Here is a 25175-nt window from a genome sequence, read left to right as displayed (position 1 = left end):
ATTTCCCCCCCCAAGGAAAATTAGACAAGCAAAAAAAAGGTCCTCACTTGGGTATAAACAACACTTTCTGATTAAATATATATGCTGTGACTTAAAAAGGGAAGGGGGGTACACTTGTACATGAGAATGGCATTTAATTTAACAATTTGATTATGGCTCTCAAGGGGGGGGGGGAAGGCAAGGGCCTGATGTGCCCCCCCTGATCTGCAACTGTATCAGTATTAATCCTTATCATCACTTTATTCATTGTTATTATGGGGGGGGGGGATTTCCCCAAGACCCCTACCCCTCCCCAAAGACTGGTATTCAAAAGTATGGTTTAACTTAAGGCCATATTCAAAGTATGTACTAAAATTATGGGAAGCTGAAATGTTTTAACTTTTTTAAAGGACAAGTCCACCCCAACAAAAACTTGATTTGAATTAAAAGAGAAAAACTCAACAAGCACAACACTGAAAATTTCATCAAAATCGGAGGTAAAATAAGAATAAAGTTATGGCATTTTAAAGTTTCGCTTATTTTCAACAAAATAGTTATATGAACGAGCCAGTTACATCCAAATGAGAGAGTTGATGACATCACTCACTCACTATTTCTTTTGTATTTTATTATATGAAATATTTTTATTTTCTCGTCATTGTCATGTAAAATGAAGTTTCATTCCTCCCTAAACACGTGGAATTCCATTATTTTAACATTTTGTGCTTCAGGCAAGGAGGTCCTAATTGTCAAATTCGTAAAAATTGAAATATTGTATAATTCAAACAATAAAAAACAAAAGAAATTGTGAGTGAGTGACATCATCGACTCTCTCATTTGGATGTAACTGGCTCGTTCATATAACTATTTTGTTGAAAATAAGCGAAACTTTGAAATGTCATAATTTTCTTATTTTACATCCGATTTTGATGAAATTTTCAGCATTGTGCTTGTCTGATTTTTCTCTATTGATTCAAATCAACATTTTTCTGAGGTGGACTTGACCTTTAATAATTTGCTGAATGTGAAGATAATGTGTCACAATTGGTAATCCATGCATATACATGTACTTTCAAACACCCACTCGGCTTCTGGGCAAAAATAATGAATTGCCCTCTTCAGAACATCTTTTGGTTATTAATCATTATGCAAATACCAATACAAACAAAAGCGTTATGGTACTAGTCAGATAATTAACAATACATTTTTAAAAAACATTTTAATTGCAAAAACACAATAACCTTGGAAAAAGTCACAATACTGCTTGTACAGTTGTACTATATAGTATGTAGGTCATTTTAACACGATATTTCTCAAGTTTCGGATGGTGCATTATATACAAATAGTCCAATCAAGCGACCATTTCATACACTTTAACTGTCATAAAGCATTCACTTTGAAAAAACTATATAACAAATGTTGAGCAAAAAGAAAATGGTGTCATAACTCGTGATTCAAATTAAAACGTCACATATAGAATACCGAAGTGTGACCTCATCAATTTTCCAATTTTGCATTTCAGCATTTTTTGTACCACAGGAGGCATGAGATATGACCTCATGAATATGTACATAACTCATATTAGCCCCATTGAAGTCAGTGCATTACTAGCCTGGTTCCTAACTTTTAGAACCAAGCCAATAATACACTGACTCGGTTCCTAACTTTTAGAACCAAGCCAATAATACACTGACTCGGTTCCTAACTTTTAGAACCAAGCCAATAATACACTGACTCGGTTCCTAACTTTTAGAACCAAGCCAATAATACACTGACTCGGTTCCTAACTTTTAGAACCAAGCCAATAATACACTGACTCGGTTCCTAACTTTTAGAACCAAGCCAATAATACACTGACTCGGTTCCTAACTTTTAGAACCAAGCCAATAACACACTGACTCGGTTCCTAACTTTTAGAACCAAGCCAATAACACACTGACTCGGTTCCTAACTTTTAGAACCAAGCCAATAACACACTGACTCGGTTCCTAACTTTTAGAACCAAGCCAATAACACACTGACTCGGTTCCTAACTTTTAGAACCAAGCCAATAACACACTGACTCGGTTCCTAACTTTTAGAACCAAGCCAATAACACACTGACTCGGTTCCTAACTTTTAGAACCAAGCCAATAACACACTGACTCGGTTCCTAACTTTTAGAACCAAGCCAATAATACACTGACTCGGTTCCTAACTTTTAGAACCAAGCCAATAATACACTGACTCGGTTCCTAACTTTTAGAACCAAGCCAATAATACACTGACTCGGTTCCTAACTTTTAGAACCAAGCCAATAATACACTGACTCGGTTCCTAACTTTTAGAACCAAGCCAATAATACACTGACTCGGTTCCTAACTTTTAGAACCAAGCCAATAATACACTGACTCGGTTCCTAACTTTTAGAACCAAGCCAATAATACACTGACTCGGTTCCTAACTTTTAGAACCAAGCCAATAATACACTGACTCGGTTCCTAACTTTTAGAACCAAGCCAATAATACACTGACTCGGTTCCTAACTTTTAGAACCAAGCCAATAATACACTGACTCGGTTCCTAACTTTTAGAACCAAGCCAATAATACACTGACTCGGTTCCTAACTTTTAGAACCAAGCCAATAATACACTGACTCGGTTCCTAACTTTTAGAACCAAGCCAATAATACACTGACTCGGTTCCTAACTTTTAGAACCAAGCCAATAATACACTGACTCGGTTCCTAACTTTTAGAACCAAGCCAATAATACATTGACTTCAATGGGGCCCTAATGAAGTCATACATGTATCTCAGGCCCCCATGTAATCATCATGTTCTACCAAAATATGCTATAAAAAATTCTGATATACAAAAAAAGTATGTTGTGACGTCATAAGTTCAGTACTCTATAATGGTATCCATGATATGGTATGATGAGCCAACAAACTGTGCAGGGATAGAACATGACAACTTGATGGGTTGAGGTTCTTTGCTAATACATACACAAAGCAAATTAAAAAAGTTTGTTTCTATTGCATGGATTGATAATACTGCAACATGATTTCAACATTTCTAAAAACCATAATTTTGCAAACAAGCAAAGTGATACAAAAATAATGTAGTGGTATCCATTCCTGGGATTCAAAGACATACTCACTGCATACTACTCACTGTTAGACATACTCACTGCAAGTGGCACCAGCTGCCCATCGCAAACATATATAGGATGTTAACGCAGATGCCATGTTCTGAATGCCTGACAGCACGTAATAAAATGGTCCAACAGCGCTCCCTTGAATCCAGAGAACGTATACCTGTAACTCGTCGAATAAAATTTGTTTTACTTATTTTCTTCCCCAGAGCCGTGAACATTGCAATATAGAATATTATTACAATGATTGTCATTGTTATCATTACGCCTCTATGTTTGATTAACCGATGAATACTGAATTTAGTAATTTCTGTAGGCTTTGCACAGACACCATCTGGTTCAAGTAGGCTACAGGTTAACCAAATATTTCAAGATCCTATAAATTTACATGATTTTGAATAAATTCATGTATTTCACAATACATGCACCACCACTGTACATTATAAGAACCCTAATTTTCCTTGTGGTTTGACATCTTTTTCCTGGATAGCAGAGGCCTTCTGTGAAAATTGAAAGATTTAAGGAACATTAAAGCTCAGTTCGAGTTCTGGTTTCAAAATCTATTTTTCGATAGGAAATGATTGGAAGCAATCCTACAGTGTGTACCACATACCAGAATGCTTATTTAGAACAAAGTTTACTTTCAGGCTTGCTTGAAATAATATCCAACTTCAATACCATAAGTTTTTCCTGAAGTAGCTAACACAGGAAGCCACATGGGGGACAACACTTTAGATTGACAGGCATTTTTCAGTAGTTTTTCTGATTTTCATTAATTTACTCTATAATTATACATTTTCTTAAAAAGTTGTTTGGCAGGAATAATCTATTTATAGTGTTTATAATTCTGTGTAAGTATTGTTTGATTCTATAAGTGTCTCCATTATGCCTCGGGTTAGTGGGAAAATTACTGATCGCAACTTTTTTTTCTTTTTTGCTTAGTTTCTTTGAGAGAATGATTGTAAATTTGTCAACTGGCTTTGCCTTGCTCAGTCAGTCTCTGTCAATCAGTGCTCTGCCCACTACAATGACTAGCCTGGTATGCAGAAATTTGTTTGGTGCAATATTTTTTCCAAGAATAACAAAGTCAAAGCAAATCATAGTAGTACATTCATCAAATTATACTTGATATCAACCTTTGTGTATGAATAGGGAAGTCGAGTATTACAGTATTAAGGCCCCGCACACCTTACGACTGTTCGCGATCTGATTTTGGAACAAATCGCATTTTGCTCATTTTCTGAAAATGTGAATGGATCATATTTTATTTGAGGTTAAAATTAATTGAAAGAATACTAATATAACCATTCTGTAAGATTGTAAGTCTTTATTTTGGAGTAAAGTCCAACTTAGTTTCAAATCGTAGCCAATCATAAGACTGCTATAACGTCATTACAACTAGATTTTAAACTTGCTTTTATTCTAAAGATGATAGTATAGTCACAGATTTTAACACAAGTATTTGTATGATGATTTCGAACATTACAAGGTAAGATATTCCAAGTCTCAATATTAGAATCAAAATCTACGTTTTATTCCAAAATTGAGTCGCAGACCAATCGTAAGGTGTGCGGTCGCCTTAAGGGGTAGGCACGGTTCTCTGAGCATTCTTAGTCTACAGGAGGTGTTCAAGAGGCTTGAAGGATACAGTATATCATTTCTGGATTGCTCAAACATTGTACCTCAAAACCTACAAATTTTCAGGGCAACTAAGAACAAAATAACTGTAACATTAGCAATGCTGCAGTGGCGGCAAGCTGGCAAACCTCACATTGTCAAAAGTAGTCTCCAAATTCCTGTGGAGAACATTTTCAAGGCCAAAGAAGGTTGCTTCTTATGTCATATCTCTGAAATCAAGCTATTTTGTGAGATGCCTTTAAAGCAGAAACTGCCCCTGACAAAAAAATTTTTGTTGTAAAAATCACAGAAAAAAATAATTAAAAATATCGCTGAAAGTTTGAAGAAAATTAATTCAAAAATTAAGAAAAATATAAGAATTTCAAGTTTTTTATTCGTGATGTCATAAACGAGCAGCTGCCCATATGTTGTGTAATATAAATGCATACATTTCATTTTTTTAATGACTAATGACTTTTTGCTTAACCTTTTTTTAGGAGTGGGTGTGAATTCACTGTGTACTAAAATACTTAAGGTAAAATAAAAACCATTTTCAACAATTTTCTGAGAAAATTGCATTTCACTGATTTTTTACCATACGATATGAAGGAAAGCTACTCACATATGACGTCGCAAACCAAATAATTGAAATTCTAATAATATTTCTATTCTTCGATGGATTTTCTTTAAACCTTCGCCATTATTTTTCATGCTAATTTACAATAAACATTTTGTCAGGTAAACTTCCCCTTGAAATTTGTTAAAATTTGAGACACAAGGTTTTACAGTCCAGTGACTATATGTATGTCCATTAAAATGGTTTCTAATTACTTGGTAAGATAATGAATCAGTACTGACTGAAGTCCCAACCAGCAATAGTCGGATCAAAAAGCCAACTGCTTGCCACATTTTATGCTTCACGAAACTCAGTGACAATGTAAATGTAGGACATACCATAATACATGTGAATCTATCCAAGTCAAATCTGTTGGAACCAAAATCTGTTCAACTTGGGCAAAATTTGACTTAAGAAGTGTTCAAATCACATTCACATATTCTGGTCTGAATTCGACTTATATATCGCAAAGGCTACTGTATATATGCAAAAGAACATCTAGGCATGTCCGTATGATGTTAACACAACCAAGACTTACATTAGTACATCACAATAGTCCAATTATCTGCTCCCACTTCTACTTCTTCTTCTCTTCCTTCTTCTGTCTCTGTTTTTATCTTTTCTATCGCTCCTCCTTTCCTTGTTCTTTCTCCTTCTTGATTCTCTATCATCATCATCCCTCCGATGGTGCCTGTCTTTAGGTAGATCACGACTCCTGTGTCGTCTTCTACGTCTGTTCCTATCATCGCTCCTGTCCCTCTTGTATTTCCCATCTTCACTGTTCCTTCCTTCACTTCTCCCGGAATGTCTCCTTTCCCTACTGCTCCTACGATGACCGTTTTCATGACGTCGACTCCTCTCAGCGCTCGGTCTCCGCCCCCTCGTCGGTCTCCTGCGGCTGCGTCCTCCTCCTCTTCTTGAATGATCTCTCTTGTCGTCCCTACGTGGTTTCCTTGCGTCGGATCGTCTTCCTCTGTGTGTCGTTTCTTCACTGCTGCTGCTTTCGCTTGAAGAACTGTCCGAATCATCAGAGCTGCTGGAACTGTCCGATTCCGAGGAGCTTTCTTCGTCGTCGTCATCCTCACCTCGAGACGGCTTCCGCCTTCGTTCAGATCTGAGATGAAATAAGGAGAGTGTTTCATGAGGCAAATAGACGGTGATTTCTACTGACTACTTTGTTCAATGCCAATGAGATGAAAGTATTTCAGTAGCTTATGACAGTTGTCAGTGAAAATCATCATTTGTGACCAGTGCTCCGTAACACAAAGATTAGCGATCAATTGCTAAATGAACTAGCCAATCAAGATCAACATTACACGCGCATTTGGCGCAAAATACTGACCAGGAGCCAATCAGAGGTGTTCTTTCATATTTGCTATTCATTGCTAATCTTTGTGTTACGGAGCCCTGGCATGGTAAAACCCTAAAAAGAGTCACACTGTGTAATATTCAGGAGGAAATTACAAATTCTTTTTAATCAGAAAGTTCAGATGTCAGATTAAAACAAATATTTTCAAGAAAGAGTATATGTTTTCGATGCACTTCAGATCAAAGGAATGTACCACGGGCCGCAGACAGCTTTGAATGTGGGGGGGGGGGAGCTGACCATGCAAAAAATCATGATCAGATGATAATTTTTATGTTTTTGTACAGTTTTGGAAAAAGGTGAGGGGGCTGAAGCCCCTGCAGCCCCCCCCCCCCCCATTTCCGCAGCCCCTATGTACTATCAAACAAGCTAAAAGGCTGTTTTGACCCATAATTGCCATTTTTGTCTTGCCTGCACAGCAGAGTGAGACTATAGGTGCCGCTTTTCCGACGGTGGCGGCGTCAACATCAAATCTTAACCTAAGGCTAAGTTTTTGAAATGACATAACTTGCAAAATATATCGACCTAGTTCATAAAACTTGGACATAAGGTTAATCAAGTATCAGTGAACATCCTGCCTGAGTTTCAGGTCACATGACCAAGGGCACAGGTCATTAATATCTCGGTCAAATTTGCTCTACAGCGGTCGTAGTAGCTGGTACAAAGCAAATGAGACCGAGGTACTAAGGTCAATGAACTTTTGCCATGTTGGAGGTATTTGTTGATTTCCATCATAAGTTTCAGTTTATGGATCTGGTTCTTGAAACTTGGACATAAGGGTAATCAAGTATCACTGAACATCTTTTGTGAGTTTCAGCTCACCTGACTAAGGTCAAAGTTCATTTAGGGTCAATGAACTTAGATGATGTTGAGGGAATCAAAACGAATTCTTAACCAATGTTTTACTTCGGCTTTATCAAAGTAAACATATCAATTCAAGATAGACATTTCATTTTTACCTCTTAGTATGTTTCTTTCTTCTCCTGTCATGACCTTTGACCTCTGCCCCCTCATCACTGGTATCATCCATGGATGATCTGTTAATGTTCTCTTCTGGATAGAGCTCCATAAAACCATTGTGACTCCATCTAAAATTGAGAAAAAAAAATAATAATGATGAAGATGTCTTATTTACTCAGAGTAGTCATTTCAGCTGTTAAAACCAGCAGGCCCTCCACATCATATCCTGTCATCATACCCTTCTCAAATCTACATGTAAATGCTGGGTGCCAAGCTTGGGTGGGTGCGTCGTAGTCTAGTGGTTCTGACTCTCACCTTTGAAACAGAGGGTCGTGTGTTCGAATCCTAGCCATGGCGTATTTTCCTTCAGCAAGAACTTTATCCACAGTATTGCACTCAACTCAGGTGAGGTGAATGGGTACCCAGCAGGAGTAATTCCTTGCATGCACTGAGCGACGGTGATAGTAATTCGAGCTAAAGCCGGGGTAATAATAGCAGCGCTTTGTATGCTCTGGCAAAAAGTGCTTTATAAATCCAGCTATTATTATTGTTATTATGAGAAGGCAATTGGTTCCATCTATCAAGTCTTTGCTATGACCCGGCAAAAGATCATACCCACAAGCTCCCTTTCATGCCTTTTGTTATCCCTTGTCCAATTTTGATGAAATTCATTTGTGCCTGTTTGCCTGATATTCCGCCATCTGTTCAAATCATATCATCATCAACCTGGCGAAGGCCTTCATAGATCATTCGAAGGGATGTGAAACTTTGTGAAATTTTCAGAATTCTGAGCTGTTGGGCTTTACATTCTGCAAAAGTGCATGCAATTATCTATCAAGAGGAAACCCAGACGATTCTATTGCATAAGCATCAACAAATGCTTTGCAATAAGTCTTAACAGTAAAAACAGTTATGTTTTTCCCCACCATAGCCTACATTGTTAACCCATGTCCATATGGACTGTGACTAGCGGGGGGCCCGTTTCAGAAAGGACTTTCATCTTTTGTAACTTTGCCATTATGGCAACTACCATTAACAGGGCTCATCAGCCAATCAGAATCATGGTTATGATGGTAGTTGTCATAATGGCAAAGTTACAACAGTTGCAGGTCCTTTATGAAATGGGCTCCAAGTCATCATTATAGCAGCAATCAAGTGAGGGATTAGCTTCAAGGAGAATAAAGATTAACATAATGTTTTGGGCTTCTCACAGCCAACATTAACTTTTTAACTTGACTAAACACATAATCTGTCTTATTTTATATATATATTTGAGAAGATCTTACTTGAAATCGAACGAGTGCTACAGTATCACGTGAAACTGAATGCTGCCATTTTGTTTGAACTTCTAGTGGAGTGTGACGTTTTTGTGCTCTACAATATACGTGTGTCATTGGCTATACTGTGGCCTATTTTCACTATTAAAACTCTACGACAAACTCAACACTAGTTGTATTTTCCAACTGAACTAAACATGTTCTTAGCCAATGTATATTTGATTCATTTTTTTCATACAGTTAAATTTTACATTTGAATTATTTTTAAGAGCATAAATAACATTAGAATTTTCACTATATCAAACTGATCATCAAGCAATCGCATAGTCAGCTGCGGATTGCTTGTTTACTGCCGCAAACAATATCTCGTTGTTTCATTCTCTTGTACTGTCTGGATCAATTCGAGCGTTTTATTATTTTTTCACCACAGCATTTTATTTCTATCATCATATTTCATAAACCATCAGTTAGCTCTCTAGATTTGTTACTTTAAAGTTTTGTGCATTGTCTTCCTCTCAATTTCATCAGGCTGGAAATGGTATTAATGTAAAATATACAGAAGGCAAAACCTTCATTCTCCAATAAAAATATCAGGTTAATCCTGTCTGGCCTAAAAGTTTGAATTTATGATTACAGTATTAGGTGCAAGAGAAAAAAATACATTTAGATCCTGAGTAAAGTTGAACAACCCTTTGATGTTTTTGTTCTACATCTCATCTAATCACCCCCCTCTTACCTCGACATCTATCGCCTGTCTTACCTCCCCCATACATGTACCTCTCTGAGTATTCCCCCTAAGCGCCTACTGTACATCCCCCTTACACATGAGGGCGATTTTGCCCCCATCACAGTCCAAATAGCCCCAATATTTCCCCCAAATGAATGCTTTGGGGTGACCATTCTTTCTAGAGTTGCCCAAAGATCAGTCACAAAAAAATTCAATATTATTTCATTACCTCTCCATCTGAGTGTTCATGCCCCATCGACCTCCTCGATTCAACCGACGCTGATTCCATCTTTCCCGGCTGACATTGTTTCCACCATATATTTCTCTGGGAGAGTCACTGTACATCTGCCCATACCGGACTGGCCCTCGTGACCTTGCATTTGAAAAAAAATTCAACAATAACAAAGATTGAACATGCATTATCAGCGCTTGGTATTTGACAAAGAGTAAAGTTTGCACATTGGAAGAGAGGCAAGACACAAATTAGGGGTTATATTTTTCGGCCAAATTGAGGTGATTGCTGAATTTTGGGGGCTGTCTTTAAATTCAAAGGCTACTTTTCGACCCAACGAGCAATAACGCTGACAAGAGTATCATTCTGTCAAATTTAGAATGCTGTCTAAATGTTAATATTGTTTGTGGAAGAATTTGGGGCAACTTTAGTAAAAAAAGGTCACCTAAATGCATTTCATACTGCAAATTTTATAGCCGTTTTTTATGTCACGTGGGTGAAAGGGCATTATTAATCACCCGTATGTATCTCCTATGCTGATGAGAGGTCCATACTTGATGAACTCTTTGGCAGCTAATACAGGAAGCTAAACTGGGATGATGTACAAAGTGAGCCACCTATTGCTGGCCGATTACTTCTGTTTTGGTAATATCTACCATATAACCCAGGGGAGCGTTTCATGAAAGTTGTCGGGCGTTTTATCCAACAAGCCCCATTTCATCCGAGTTACCATAGTAACACTGCTTCTTACCCAATCAGCATGAAGAGAAGTTGTCGGATCTGACATCTTGTCGGACAAAATGTTGATGAAACACTCCCCTGAACAGCACTTTTGAGCATATTCTTATGAGGCCCTCTATTGGTGGAAATTGAGAAAAGGTGACCCACACAAACACCCATAACATACCTGCTGCTTGGTACATGCGATCTCCTTTCTTTTCTCTTCTCCCACATCTCTTCTTCTTCTTGTAGTCTGTTGTGCGTCTCGGTGTGATGAAGGACATTCTTCAGAAGCCTCCTATCGAGGTACCTAACCTTCACAGACATCTCTCCCAATACGCTCTTCTCCAATGCCACCCTAATACAAACAAAACAAAATTAAAGGTAAATGCTAGTTTTGGTAACTCTTTCTCTTCTCCCACATCTCTTCTTCTTCTTGTAGTCTGTTGTGCGTCTCGGTGTGATGAAGGACATTCTTCAGAAGCCTCCTATCAAGGTACCTAACCTTCACAGACATCTCTCCCAACACGCTCTGGTCCAATGCCGCCCTGATACAAGCAAAACAAAAATTAAAGGTAAATGCTAGTTTTGGTAACTCTTTCTCTTCTCCCACATCTCTACTTCTTGTAGTCTGTTGTGTGTCTCGGTATGATGAAGGACATTCTTCAGAAGCCAGCCTCCTGTCAAGGTACCTAACCTTCATGCAGACATCTCTCCCAACACGCTCTGGTCCAATGCCGCCCTAATACAAACAAAACAACATTAAAGGTAAATGCTAGTTTTGGTAACGATAATGATAATAATATGGGTATATTTACCCAGGGAAGCCGCCTCAGATGCAAAAACTGTTCTTCCAGCGGGCCCTGCTATTATTATTACCCCGGCTTTAGCTGGGCTGCCTAGGCGCTCAAAGCATTCAAGGAATTTCCTCCTATCAGGTACCTATTCACCTCACATGGGTTGAGTGCAGCAGTGTGGATAAATTTCTTGCTGAAGGAAATTACGCCATGGCTGGGATTCGAACCCACGACCCTTTGTTTCAAAGTCCGAACGCTAATCTACTGGGCCACAACGCTCCACAATAACGATATCAAAATTAGTTTGTCAAGAATCCAATGACATGACCACCAAAGTGTCTGTTTGTATAAATAAAACATAGGGTCTATGTGCCAAAGGATTCTGGAAGAAATTGTGTAATTGCTGAGAAATCAGCAAATAAGCACCGGATTCGGGTAGAGCGTCGGGCGCGATATTCGAAGCAATAATTATACTGCCATGTGCGCTTATCTGTGTTGGGGATCTTCAGTCTGAACACTTAGTTTTCAGCATGGATTTCAAGATTTCACAAAGTTCAGTTTATGTAACTGAACCAGATCTAGATCCTTGATGATAAACTGACAATTAAGCATCAGTTTACAGACTTTCTCATGAAATCAGTGTTTACTGCAACTACTGGAATTTCTCTTTAAGCTAGCACTCTCTGTACAAATGCCAAAATATCATTTTTTTTTGTTAGAGAGAACCTAATTTTAATCTATCATTTGTACGGCATGTAAACAACAAGGATTTCCAATTAGTCTATGGACAATAAGTCTTAGCCTTAGGTCCTCTCTTCATTTCACTGCTGATCTCTGAAGAGACTCCAAGAGAGTAACATGAATCAACATTTGATGTTTTAAGCTTTTTTTCTAAAATGTTGATTCAGTTTTCACAAAATTAAATTTGCATCAATTTTTGTTGAATATATTTGTTGAATTCCATTCCAATTTATTTTCAACTTCTCTCAAGCTCAACTCAAGGACCTAGGCCTAGATATTTCATAAAATCTGGAAATAGGCCGAGGCCTATAATATGATAATAAAAATTTCCACATTTAAACTGTACTTAATACATTGTATTAAGATTACTACTGAGACCCCAATCTACCCCAGTGTCTCCCTCGTTTTGCACGGTCGACTCCCGGCTTGTCTCCGGCCCGCCGGAGCTGAGCTCCATGCCGGGCCGCGCGTTTCCGTTTTACACCCTGGCGAAGGCATTTTCCGGAAAAGTAGCCAAAAAGCGACTAGTGAAGAGTCTACGTCTACGTTTGTTTACATTATCAGCTGGGCGCGCGATCCAAAGTCCGCACCGAAGTTATCCGCAGAACATACCGTACTTGCAAATGCATACTTTCCAGGTTCAATACGAATGTTTGCCTTGATCATTTGCCTTGCCGATTTGCTGATGTCTGTCTTTCTCTCTATCTGTCTATATATCTATCTCTCAAATTCTATCTCTATCTATCTATGTAACTGCAGTATCTATCTATCTAATAATCTTCTCTGTCTCTCTCATTCTTTATCTAACATCTATCTATCTCAAATTCTCTATCTCTCTCTATCTATCCATCCATCTGTCTGTCTTTATCTATTTCTCTCTCTCTCTCTACCTACCTATGTAACTATCTGTTAATTTGTCACTCTCTCTCTCTCTTGATCTATCTGACATCTATCTATCTCTCAAATTCTCCAGCTCTCTCTATCTCTCTCTCTCTATCCATCTGTCTGTCTTTCATCTATCTATCTATCTATCTATCTATCTATGAAACTACAGTATCGGTTAATTTGTCTATCTTCTCTGTCTCTCTCATTCTTTATCTTTTTATCTATCTAACATCTATCTATCTGTCTCTCAAATTCTCTATCTCTCTCCTTCTCTAGCTAGCATCTGTCTGTCTTTTTTCTCTCTCTTTGTCCGTCCATATTTCTATCTATAACATCTCTCTCTTTCTCTCCCCCCCCCCCTCTATATATCGACCTCTCTGTCTCTCCCCCTCTCTCTATTTATCTATCCATCCATCTCTCCCTCTTTCTCTCTCTTTCTATCTATCTATCCACCTCTCTCTCTCTCTCTCTCTATTTCTATCTATCTATCTGTCTTTCTTGTCTCTATCTATTTATCAGTCTTCTATATCTATCTTTCGGCAGCTTCTAAGTGTATCAATCCATCAAACTTCAATTTGTCTTTCCATTAATATAAGTATCTGTTTATTTTGATTTTGTCTGTCATTCTATTCATTTAGTTAATAATTTATTTTTTATCATAAACAACGCGACTGCAAAAGCATGTTCGGATTTCACTCCTGACTGCCGCTCTCTCTGTACATGAAGTGCCGAGGAACTCTGTACTGTGATCAGGAACTGTGCAAATTGCATGGACTCGCCTGTGTCGCACGCTGCATGCATGTGTGTGTGTGTGTGTATTTGAGTTTTGTCAGACGTGTATCAATCAGATATGATTATTTACGTCTGGGACCGACCTTTAACGTCACCATCCGAAAGACGTGACCAGGGCTCGAACCTCGACCCTCTGCATCAATTTGTAACTTCCCCACAGCTTGGATTACAGGCGCACGCCACAACGCCCAGTTGTGCAACTAGCGACGTGCAACTAGCGACGTGTGTAGACTCTTCACTAGTCGCTTTTTGGCTACTTTTCTGGAAAATGCCTTCGCCAGGGTGTAAAACGGAAACGCGCTGCCTGGCCTGGGTGCGCGTTTCCGTTTTACACCCTGGCGAAGGCATTTTCCGGAAAAGTAGCCAAAAAGCGACTAGTGAAGAGTCTACACACGTCGCTGGTTGCATGCAGCGTGCGACCAAGGATATCTCCTTGGTGCGACACAGGCGAGTCCACCACCGCATGGAATTTGCAGTTACTGATCAGAGCACAGAGTTCCTCGGCACTTCATGTACAGAGAGAGCGGCAGTCAGAAGTGAAATCCAGTGAAATCCGAACATGCTTTTGCAGTCGCGTTGTTTATGATAGTTTTTTTTTAAATAAATTATTGACTAAATAGTAAATGAATAGAATGACATACAAAATCAAAATAAACAGATACTTATAATGGAAAGACAAATTGAAGTTTGATGGATTGATACACTCGCTGCCGAAAGATAGATATAGAAGACTGATAAATAGATAGAGACAAGATAGACAGACAGATCGATAGATAGATAGAAAAAGAGAGAGGGACAGAGAGAGGGAGAGAGGTGGATAGATAGATAGAAAGAGAGAGAAAGGGGAGAGATGGATGAATAGATAGATAAATAGAGAGAGGGAGAGACAGAGAGGTCGATATATGAGGGAGAGGGGGGGAGAGAGAGAGAGATATAGATAGAAATATGGACGGACAAAGAGAAAGAGAGAAAAAAGACAGACAGATGCTAGAGGAGAGAGATAGAGAATTTGAGAGACAGATAGTTAGATAGATAGAAAGATAAAGAATGAGAGAGACAGAGAAGATAGACAAATTAACAGATAGATAGATACATAGATAGATATATATAGAGAGAGAATAGAGAAAGACAGAGATGGATAGATAGAGGATTTGAGAGATAGATAGATGAGAGATAGATAGATGTTAGATAGATAAAGAGGGAGAGAGACAAAGAATATTAACAAATTAACAGATAGATAGTTAAAAAATAGATAGATAAATAGATAGAGAGAAATAGAGAAAGACAGACGGATGGATAGAGAGAGTGAGTGAGAGAATTTGAGATGTTAGATAAAGAAATAGAGAGACAGAGAAGATTATTAGATAGATAGATACTGCAGTTACATAGATAGATAAAGATAGAATTTGAGAGATAGATACATAGACAGCCGGATAGAGAGAAAGACAGACATCAGCAAATCGGCAAGGCAAATGATCAAGGCAAACATTCGTATTGAACCTGGAAAGTATAAGCTCAGCTGCATTTACGGTATGTTCTGCGGATAACTTCGGTGCGGACTTTGGATCGCGCGCCCAGCTGATAATGTAAACAAACGTAGACTCTTCACTAGTCGCTTTTTGGCTACTTTTCCGGAAAATGCCTTCGCCATGGTGTAAAACGGAAACGCGCGGCCTGGGTGTACCGTCAAGTACACGCAACGCCACGGGCGCAATAATCCAGCGTGCATCACTGCATGTGGGGCTGTTATTGGAAAAATGTTTTTTAAAGAGAAAAATATAATAGATTATGAATTCATAATGCAAAAAAATCTGAATTTCCAACACACAGATAAAAAATTATTCTCAGTATTCTCTTGATTATTGATACTTGCTCGTCGAGAGTGGTTTTCCCGGGCGACTTTTCCTGATAATACAGTGCATGCAGTGCATGCAGCGCTAGCGAGAGATTATCCACGAACTGTAGGATGTTGGAAACACGACAAATCTAAAAGAAAAAAAGTGTACCATGGGAGTCGATATGGGGGGGGGATCCGGGGGATATTGTTCTCTGTGTAATTGCCCCTTTTTTGTTTGCTTGTTTTTTTTTTTGGGGGGGACATAGGCGGATCCAGGGGGCCGAGGGGCCAAAAGGAGGGAAAAGGAGGAGAAAAAAAAGAAGAGAAGAAGGACGATGTACTATTATTAAGACTTGGAAAATAAAAAGAATTTTTCCGTCACTATGTAAAATTTTCGCTCGCGCTCCGCGTTCGCAATGCCTGTAAAGTGAGTTACATGTCTTGTTCAATAAGGAGTTTAAATCAAGTTTGAAAGTCGATATATACAACACATTTCACAAATCGTACTTTCATCATTTATGTGATTTACAAATTGATTTTTTTGTGCTCTGTAAAAATGTAAGTTTTATGGTCTGAATATGAACATTTTCTGCTTACGCCGCGCGCTCGCAAATTTTGATTCATCAGGGACCTATTTTTTCTTGTATTCCATAAAGTTTTCATAATATCCCTTTCAGGTCTGATCTCAAAAAATGCTATGCCTTGGAGCGGCTTTCTTTGTTCTTTTTCTCAACAAGGCAAAAATGCTATGCATTGGAACGGAAATTTGAGTGTAAAAATGGGGGTCCCCTCCGCGGCACATAATTAACCCCCGGGTTACAGAATATAATAAGAGAATTTATTTATTTTTAATTATTTATTTATTTTGTTTTGTTTACCCAGGGTAACCCCATCAGTGGACTAAGCACTGTTTTTCTTGGGGGCCCTGCATACAAATATCAAATACATACATAAATTAACAAGTACAAACAATGAAAAGATATAAAACAAGGAAGAAAATATGTTCTTAGACAAGCAACCTGCAGGACACATATACATACCTACTAAAATAATGTGTATGTTGAACAAAATTTAACATAAAAACATTGTGCATAAGCATATCTAGACAATTATATATTCCCTATGATTATTGATTAATTTTATGTTTAAGTACTTGATTGCTGTCCCTGGAACCAGCCAGATAGGGGTAGTTATTTTAATTCAGCAGTTTCTCGCTCTCCAATAAGATGTAGCAAAGGATTGCCTCGAGACTGCACTACGGGTACCACTATCCAGCTGATTCCAGAGAATGGCAGCACTATGAGAAAATGCCCTTTTTCCAGCCTGTGTGCGTACAAGCGGTACCACTACACCATTCTGAACTGAGTTTCTCGTTCTGTACGAATGGACATTACTAGATCTTACTACGAGTTCAGAGATATATTGGCGCTTCCCCGTTAAGGATAGTGTGAATTGTTTTGCATCTATGGTATTTCCATCTTTTTTCAATCGAAACCCATTTGAGTCTATTGAGCACCTGTTCAATAGGTGTAGAAAAATTAACTTTTAGGATTAGACGGGCCATTTTCTTATGCTGTCTGATTAAGCCATCTTAAAGATACTGTGCACACATGCTCCAAGAATTACTACAGTAATCAAAGTATGGTAATATAAGTGAATTAGCTAAGACCTTTGAACTGTCAGTCGTGAGGTATTTTCTAAGCCTACTGAGAAGAGCTATCCTTGAGCCAATCTTCTTCATTGATTCTTCTACATTCTTTTGCCTATCTTTTGTCTTTTTGAACCCCTAATTTAATCACGTTATACCAGGAATCATACTCAACATTTTTTTTTACTTTGATCTTTTGACAATGCCGTTTTAGTGGCTGTCGAGACAACTGCTGTCGCTGATAGTAAGAGCTAGTACCTCGGTCACACCAGGCAGTCAGCGGAAATTGATCACGAATGACTGCATACCTTGCTTTTTAAATTATTTTCCCGTCTACTTTCACATTAATGTTATTGGCTGTCTCGCGCGCGTCGCTACCACCATTACCGTAAAATGCCTATGACTACAGGTAAATAAGCAGAGAACCTAAATATACATTTTTACTGTAAAAAGCTGCAGGCCTAATTGTTGATTTGGTGACGTTTCGGGAAACACGGATCTATATCTGACAAGATACCTAGTTCTTAAAAAGGAAAGAGAAACGAACCGGCCTACGTGCAAAAAGGAAAAAAAAACAACATGGAAATTAAACGCGTTTGTTTTATAGCCTGTCAATTGTTTTATTAGGATTTAAACTCATGTGAGCTAAGTGGGCTTTTGAATCTTATATTGAGGAATCCTAGAAGCTTATCCAGCGGATACTCTGATCCTTTTTCAACTTTAAAATGATGACTCCTGTCAATACTACTATGAGTTTTCATTCTAACCACCCAGTATACACCGGGTTTGCGTCACGTTTGCTGTTCTCGTCATTTGTGTTTCGGTCGTAGGGAACTTCTTGGTAATCGCAACCTTTCTCAAAACTGAACGTCTTAGGACACCTACCTATTATCTTCTCTCCAGTTTAGCCGCTACAGACTTTTTAAACGGTTTGATCGGAGTCCCATTAGAACTCTATCGGAGAGTTGTATTTTCTGACGTAACATGTCTTGAAAAGCACTCAAGGTATTTTTCAGCATGCAGCTCTCTTTTTGGTGCCAATAATGTACTTCATATTATCATGGTAACATGTGATCGATATATTGCCGTTCACCGACCTCTCCGATACCAAACACTCGTCACCACGAAGCGAATCGCGATCGGGATACTAATTAGTTGGTTGATGAGTATCGTTGGGTTAATGCTTCACTTCGTCAGCAAACTAGGAGAAAGTCCAACTACCGCTACAGTCTACTGCTCTGGGACTACTTTCCAGTATGATCTCGGCAGTAGAATATGGTTTTTCCTTGTGATGACAGCGATCATCGCATCGGTATCAACCTTACTTGTCCTCAACTTGCTGATTCTGCGAACTGCAATGCGACATGCTCGCCGAATAGCCGATATGGAGCAGGCTATCGGAAGAGCACAAGACGATATTACCGCATCTCGTGTGAAAGCATCACAGAAAGTCACCTTCATCACTCTTGCCTTTTTTCTTACATGCATCCCAATGAGTGTGTTTCATATCATTGTGGTTTTCGATACTGAGGCTAATCTGTACACTCGTCCATTCGATGACGTCGCAATGTTCATGTTTTTTTGCGGATCTGCTGTCAATCCAATTATATACTGCTACCACAATCGAGCATTCCGTGAAAATGCCCTGAAGTATTTTAAGACCAAAGCTGTTTGGAGAAAACTTTGTTCTACCGAATCTACATTTGCTTAAATTCAGAAACCTTGGAGGTTCTGAAAACAGAGCGGCAGATGTATGGTATCGGGAATAACTTTTATCCTAATATACGAGAATATTAACGCCTCGCCTAGGTATCACCATGATCACGGGCTCATCAGCATGATGGCCACTAAACGAAGATGACGAAGGTCATCATGTATTAAGAATCAACAGAGAACACTAAACTCCAAGATATTGTAATTTGATCATCTATTCAATTCAATTTTATTTCCACAATTCAATAAAAATTACATCAAAATTGCACAAAGTGATTCAAAGAACAATGAATAGTACAATACATAGACTTACTTGCTGGTACAAAAACAAATGGATAAACAAAGAACGGAACATTAACAGAATATTAAAAAGTGAAGGGACAAACAAAGGCCCGGGGCCTATCAAGGACTTGTCCTCAACATATAACTAGGTTATTGTCACCGAGCCAAAATTTCCAAAACGATCGATATAATGAGATCCAAGTCTATCTCTGTAGCAATGGTGAAATCGAAATCTGGAGATTCTGGGTGGCACTTTTAACAATGTTTAAGCTTTCATAAGAATAGATAATTACATGGCGCGATCTCATGTCAAGATCTATTGGAAAAAAGATGATAGAAATCAATGGCAAGATGTAAACATTACCAGGTTACTCGGAGAGGACCTTAAGCCGTTGGTCCCCTTGTTGCCTGCTCACAGGCATCCGTGCTTTCTTAGTAGTCAGGTAAAAAACCTCGGTACAAACCAAACCAAGAACTTGTCTGCTGATCTTCCCATGTACTTGTACTTGTAAATTTCCTACCTCCGGTCTACGGAGATCGGCGGCAAGCCGCAGGGTTCAGGTCCTTTCTAGATGATTTTGCCGGCATAGATGGATTTTTTAAATGTACCCTAAGCAGTGACATGTCAAAGAGGGAAGCAGAAGAAGAGGACAGGGAGTGTGAGGGGAAGAGAATGGAGGATGCGAATATGAGGGGGTCATTTCCAGTGAAGTCATTTAGGATGGATGTAGGCAAGTCAAGGTTCTCAAGATGCTGTAGACATGGTGAGTTCTTGGATCTCATGTCAACATCCATTTAGAACAGATTAATGATGGCCCATTTCTTGTAATTTGATCATCTCTTTCACATAACGGTGGCATAACGAGATCCGAGATCTTGTCAGTTGATCACCATTCTATTCTTCAGAATGTAGACTCGACAAAATCCCAGATCTTGATATTTGGACATAATAATAGCTCGTTTAATCTTCTGTAGCTTAGAGATGATAGATATGGGAGAAGTATTTAGATAGTAGATCTGAGATCTCGTCATGTTTGTTAGAAGAGATGATCAATTAATGACAATACGTACATGTAGAAAGGACGACATCCAAGAACTTGATCCGTTGACAGGCATTACAAAAGGATGAATAGATGACAATATGATGAGATATGAGATTCCTTAAAGGGGAAGTTCACCCTGAAGAAAACTTTGTTGTAAAAATAGCAGAAAAAAATAGTAAAAAATATTGGTGAAGGTTTGAGGAAAATCCGTTAAAGAGTGAGAAAGTTATTAGAGTTCAAAATTTTGGATTTGTGACGTCATAAACGAGCAGCTGCCCCATGTGTTATGTAATATAAAATGTATGAATTTCAAATTTTGTATGGTTCCTTATGACTTAATTTTGTTTTCTTTTCATGATCGGGTGTGAAATGATTTGTCTATTGATATACAAAAGTTACAGTGAAAACCATTTTCAATTTTCTGAGAAAATGACATTTCATAGATTTTTTACCATTCGCTATGTAGGAATGCTGCTCGCATGTGACGTCACAAATCAAATAATTGAAATTCTAATAACTTTTTAATTATTTGATGAATTTTTCTCAAACCTTCGGCAATATTTTTTATCATTTTTTCTGCCATTTTTACAATAAACTTTTGTCAGTCAGGGTGAACTTCCCCTTTAAATGGATCTTTAAAGGTTCTCTAACGGTTCTAATAACATTAAAGGAAACCAAAACCCAAGAAGAGAAGCAATCTTATTGGAAAGAGTAAAATGAGAGGAACAATATAAAAAAAGTTTCATCAAAATCGGTTATGAAATAAGCAAGTTATGGGAGTTTGAAAACTCTTGTTGTACTTTCTATGGGCATCCTCAAATTGGCAAACGTGCTTCAAAATGGCTGATTTTGTGGACAACTCTCCATTTGCTTTGTCCACAAATTTTTCAGATTTTCCTCATTATCTTTCAAATTGTATCTTGCCTCCTTCTGAGCACAACATATGTCATGGGAAAATACAATCCACACCATATACGTCTAGGTCGGGAGGAGATAATGTGAAATATGTGAAATAAAGGGGAAAATCTGAAAATATGTGTACAAAACAAATGGAGAGTTGTCCACAAAATCAGCCATTTTGAAGCACGTATGCCAATTTGAGGATCCACATAGTAAGTAAAACAAGACTTTTTAATCGTCCATAACTTGCTTATTTCATAACCGATTTTGATGAAACTTTTTTTAAATTGTTTCTCTCATTTTACTCTTTCCAATAAGATTGCTTCTCTTCTTGGGTTTTGGTTTCCTTTAATCAGGCACTTTGAATTCTTCTGAATTTATTGAAAACGATATTTTTTTGGGGACCTTTGTCGAGGGTTTCATATACCCGACAAAATGGTTCCAGTTCGCAGCTATCTTTGTTCTTTCTAAGAGTAAATTAACATGACTGGATCCGAGATCTAATTGCGTCTGATTATTTTATCGAATAGGAAGAAGACCTAGGCTTGTGAGTTTGATGACGGTGCTGATGACTGCGTCAATGGTAAAGGGTTGTGTGTTTTTTTTTCAATGAGTTTCTTAATGCAATCTGAATGCATTGTTCCATATAGTATTGATGCTTTATTACCCCCGACGAACGCACCCATGTAGCGTGAAGACATGAGAAGCAGTAAATAAAGTCCACGGACAAGCAAGGGTCTCGTTTCATAAAGAGTTATGATATGAAGAAAGTAACAAAATTCACTTCAAGCCAGTCGGATTGGCGGATTTCAGTAGCTTTTAACTGCCATTGCAAATTCTCATGAAATGTGTCCCATATGAAATTCAATACTACACTGTAATTTCATATTGGCCTATAGGCCTGCCTAATAATATGTCTGGATGAGGGTGTGTGCGTTAGCATGTAGGCCTATGTGTATTCAATATTATCATTCTTTAAGTAGTTATTATCATTCTTTAAGTTGAATAAGGATATTGAGTACGACAGATTTAGATGTATGAAATTAAACCCATTCGAAATGAATGATCTAGATTTTGACATTTGTTCTTATGGTTTGGACAATGAAAACTTTATTGAAAGATTAAAATGTAATTATATATTTTCTGACGAGTTCAATAACATGCTCAACTGGGATCCAGATGATTTATTTTCCTTGCTTCATATTAATGCAAGGAGTTTGATCAGAAACTTTGACAAATTTTTATACTTACTGGGGTCAATTCAACATAAGTTCAGTGTCATTGGTATATCAGAAACCTGGTTTCAACCATATACAATCACAGATATGTTTAATATTCCTGGTTATACTCTTGTACATGTAAATAGATCTGAAAAGGCTGGAGGTGGAGTGTGTATCTATGTTAACAATGATTTTGATTTTGAAACATACCAGGATGTATCTACTTGCTCTGATATATGTGATTCTTTATTTATTGAATTGAAAGGCAAGAAAAGAAAGTCTATAATCTTGAAATGTTTATTATGGGTGACTTTAATGCAAATCTATTGAATATTGAAACAAGTCAGAGTACTAATGCATTTTTGAATCTCATGTATAGTCATAGCTTTTATCCATTAATAACCAAACCCACAAGAATATCTAACGCATCAGCAACTCTCATCGATAACATTTTTTGTAATTCTTATGATGTCAATATGATAAAAAGCTGTTTACTTATCGATGATATATCAGATCACTTTCCTATTTGTGCAGTGAAGAAGATTACACATGTGAACAAATGTCCTAATACATCTGTAAAGAAGAGATTAATTACTGATGACAATATCAATGCAGTTAAGAGAAAACTAAAAAACGCAGACTGGAGTATTTTAGGTGCAATCAATGATGTCAATGTATGTTATGAAATGTTTCTCAACAAATTTCAATGTCTGTATAATGAGTCTTTTCCAGAGGTAGTTAAAAGAACACATAAACACAAATTAAAAAAACCATGGGTATCAAAGGGCTTGTTGCGATCTATTAATAAAAAAAACAGACTGCATAAGAATTATTTGAAAAATCGATGTCTGGAAAATAAGATTAAGTTGAACAAATATAGGAATAAATTAACTCATTTGTTACGTGCTGCAAAAGAAGATTATTATCTCCATCTCTTTAATAATATTAGATGAGATATTAAGAAAACATGGAACCAAATAAACCATCTGCTAGGGAAAAGAAAGCTTCGTGGTATTCCTAATGTTATGTTTTTTTAATAATGGTAAAAAGTATGAAACAGCACCTGATATTGCAAATGAATTTAACTCATTTTTTGCTTCCATAGGTAGTAACATTTCTCAGAATATTCCATCTACACCATGCTCATTCAGCTCCTTTCTTAGTAATGAATCCCCGATAAATTCAATGTTTTTAACTCCAACTTCGGTTTTTGAAGTTCTGAAAGTATGTTCCACTTTAAATCCATCAAAGTCGAGCGGCTTTGATGATATATCACCTCGTGTGGTAAAAGAGTGTATAAACTTTTTTGTAGAACCATTAAGCTATATCTTCAACCAATCACTTTGTTATGGAATTGTACCTAATAAACTGAAAATATAAAAAATTATACCCATATTCAAAAAAGGTGACAAAAACGAAATGACTAATTATAGACCCATAGCAGTACTCCCAATCTTTGCAAAACTACTTGAAAAACTCATTCACAAAAGATTGTATTCTTATCTTCAGTTGCATAATATTTTGATAAAAGACCAGTATGGTTTTAGAAAACAACATTCTACTGAACTTGCAGTTTTGAATTTATTTCAACATATTTTATCAAATATAGAACATGGGAAGTACTGTGTTGGAATATTTATGGACTTGTCCAAAGCATTTGACACCATTGATCACCACATTCTTTTACAAAAGCTTCTTCATTACGGCGTGAGAACTACTTGAATAATAGAACACAATACGTGGTGGTCAATGGTGTCAAATCATCTATTCAATCGAATAGATGTGGGGTACCCCAGGGTTCTGTCTTAGGCCCCCTCCTGTTCCTTGTCTACATTAATGATATTGTAAATTCATCACACTTGGTTAAATTTTCTTTGTTTGCTGACGACACTTGTGCAATGATGGCTAATAAATCTTTAACTAATGTTATTCAATCCATTAATGTCGAATTAAAAAAAATAAACACCTGGTTCCAATGTAATAAATTATCCTTAAACGTTTCAAAAACTAATTATATTATTTTCAGGACAAGGAACAGGAGGGTTCCTGGAAACCTAGATGATATTCATATTGATAATACAACATTAAATAGATTAAGTGATGTTAAATTTCTTGGGATTATATTTAATGAAAATCTAAACTGGAGTACACATATACATCACCTCTGCAACACAATATCAAAGAATGTTGGTATATTATCAAGGCTTAAGTATATTCTACCTAAACATTCTGCTTATATTATATAATACCCTAATTTTGTCTTATCTTAATTATGGAAGTTAGGTCTGGGGCAACACGTATAAAACTCATTTATCCAAAATTGAATTACTTCAAAAGAAAGCAGTTAGAATAATCAACAAATCTGATTTTCGTTCCCCATCTGCTCCTCTATTTAAAAATTTGAAAATACTGCCTATTTATGAACTTGTCACTTTTAATACAATTATATTTATATACTCCACATTTAGTAATATCATTCCTGAGTCTAAGGATAATCCTTTTGTATTTAATTCAGAATTGCACCTTATAACACTCGTCAAGGTATCAAGCTTTATATCCCTCTTTTAAAACTACAGCTGGTCTTCAGTCCTTAATAATCAATGGAGTAAAGAAATGGAATGAACTCCCACCAGATATTAAATCAAGTACAACTCTGAATAAATTTAAATTACTGTTCAAATCACTACT

The 25175-nt window shown here is 37.4% G+C and overlaps 2 protein-coding genes across 4 annotated transcripts; one reads left to right on the top strand and one right to left on the bottom strand.

Annotated features, from left to right (window-relative positions):
- Positions 1-5235: 5235 nt before the first annotated feature.
- LOC121420460 (serine/threonine-protein kinase fray2-like) lies at positions 5236-15787 on the bottom strand. Of its 3 annotated transcripts, none has more exons than XM_041615105.1 (5): positions 15718-15787; positions 10817-10987; positions 9907-10050; positions 7673-7801; positions 5236-6461 (listed from the first exon to the last, which is right to left on the bottom strand). In XM_041615105.1, exons 2-5 carry the CDS (start codon positions 10954-10956, stop codon positions 5909-5911), a joined length of 966 nt encoding a protein of 321 aa, XP_041471039.1. In that variant the 5' UTR covers positions 10957-10987; positions 15718-15787; the 3' UTR covers positions 5236-5908. The 3 variants fall into 3 exon arrangements, with proteins under 3 accessions (XP_041471039.1, XP_041471040.1, XP_041471038.1); XM_041615106.1 differs by having other exon boundaries at positions 15714-15730; XM_041615104.1 differs by lacking the exon at positions 15718-15787 and adding an exon at positions 15673-15690.
- A 2270-nt stretch (positions 15788-18057) lies between these two features.
- On the top strand, positions 18058-19040 carry LOC121419701 (trace amine-associated receptor 4-like). The gene is given in 2 exon segments (XM_041614160.1): positions 18058-18112; positions 18115-19040. Coding segments are annotated over 2 exon segments (981 nt in total).
- Positions 19041-25175: the final 6135 nt, after the last annotated feature.

The sequence above is a fragment of the Lytechinus variegatus genome, chromosome 8, assembly GCF_018143015.1.
Source record: "Lytechinus variegatus isolate NC3 chromosome 8, Lvar_3.0, whole genome shotgun sequence".
NCBI classification, from domain to species: Eukaryota; Metazoa; Echinodermata; class Echinoidea; order Temnopleuroida; family Toxopneustidae; genus Lytechinus; species Lytechinus variegatus.
Note: the sequence above shows the minus strand (reverse complement) of the source record. Positions and strands in the feature narration are given on the sequence as shown.

Coding starts and splice junctions, on each gene's coding strand:
- LOC121420460 (XM_041615105.1), bottom strand. CDS start 10,956: ATGTCTGTGAAGGTTAGGTACCTCGATAGGAGGCTTCTGAAGAATGTC. Junction 7,802..9,906: donor ATGAACACTCAGATGGAGAG/GTAATGAAATAA, acceptor TCTCAATTTTAG/ATGGAGTCACAATGGTTTTA. Junction 6,462..7,672: donor AGAAAGAAACATACTAAGAG/GTAAAAATGAAA, acceptor ATTTCATCTCAG/ATCTGAACGAAGGCGGAAGC.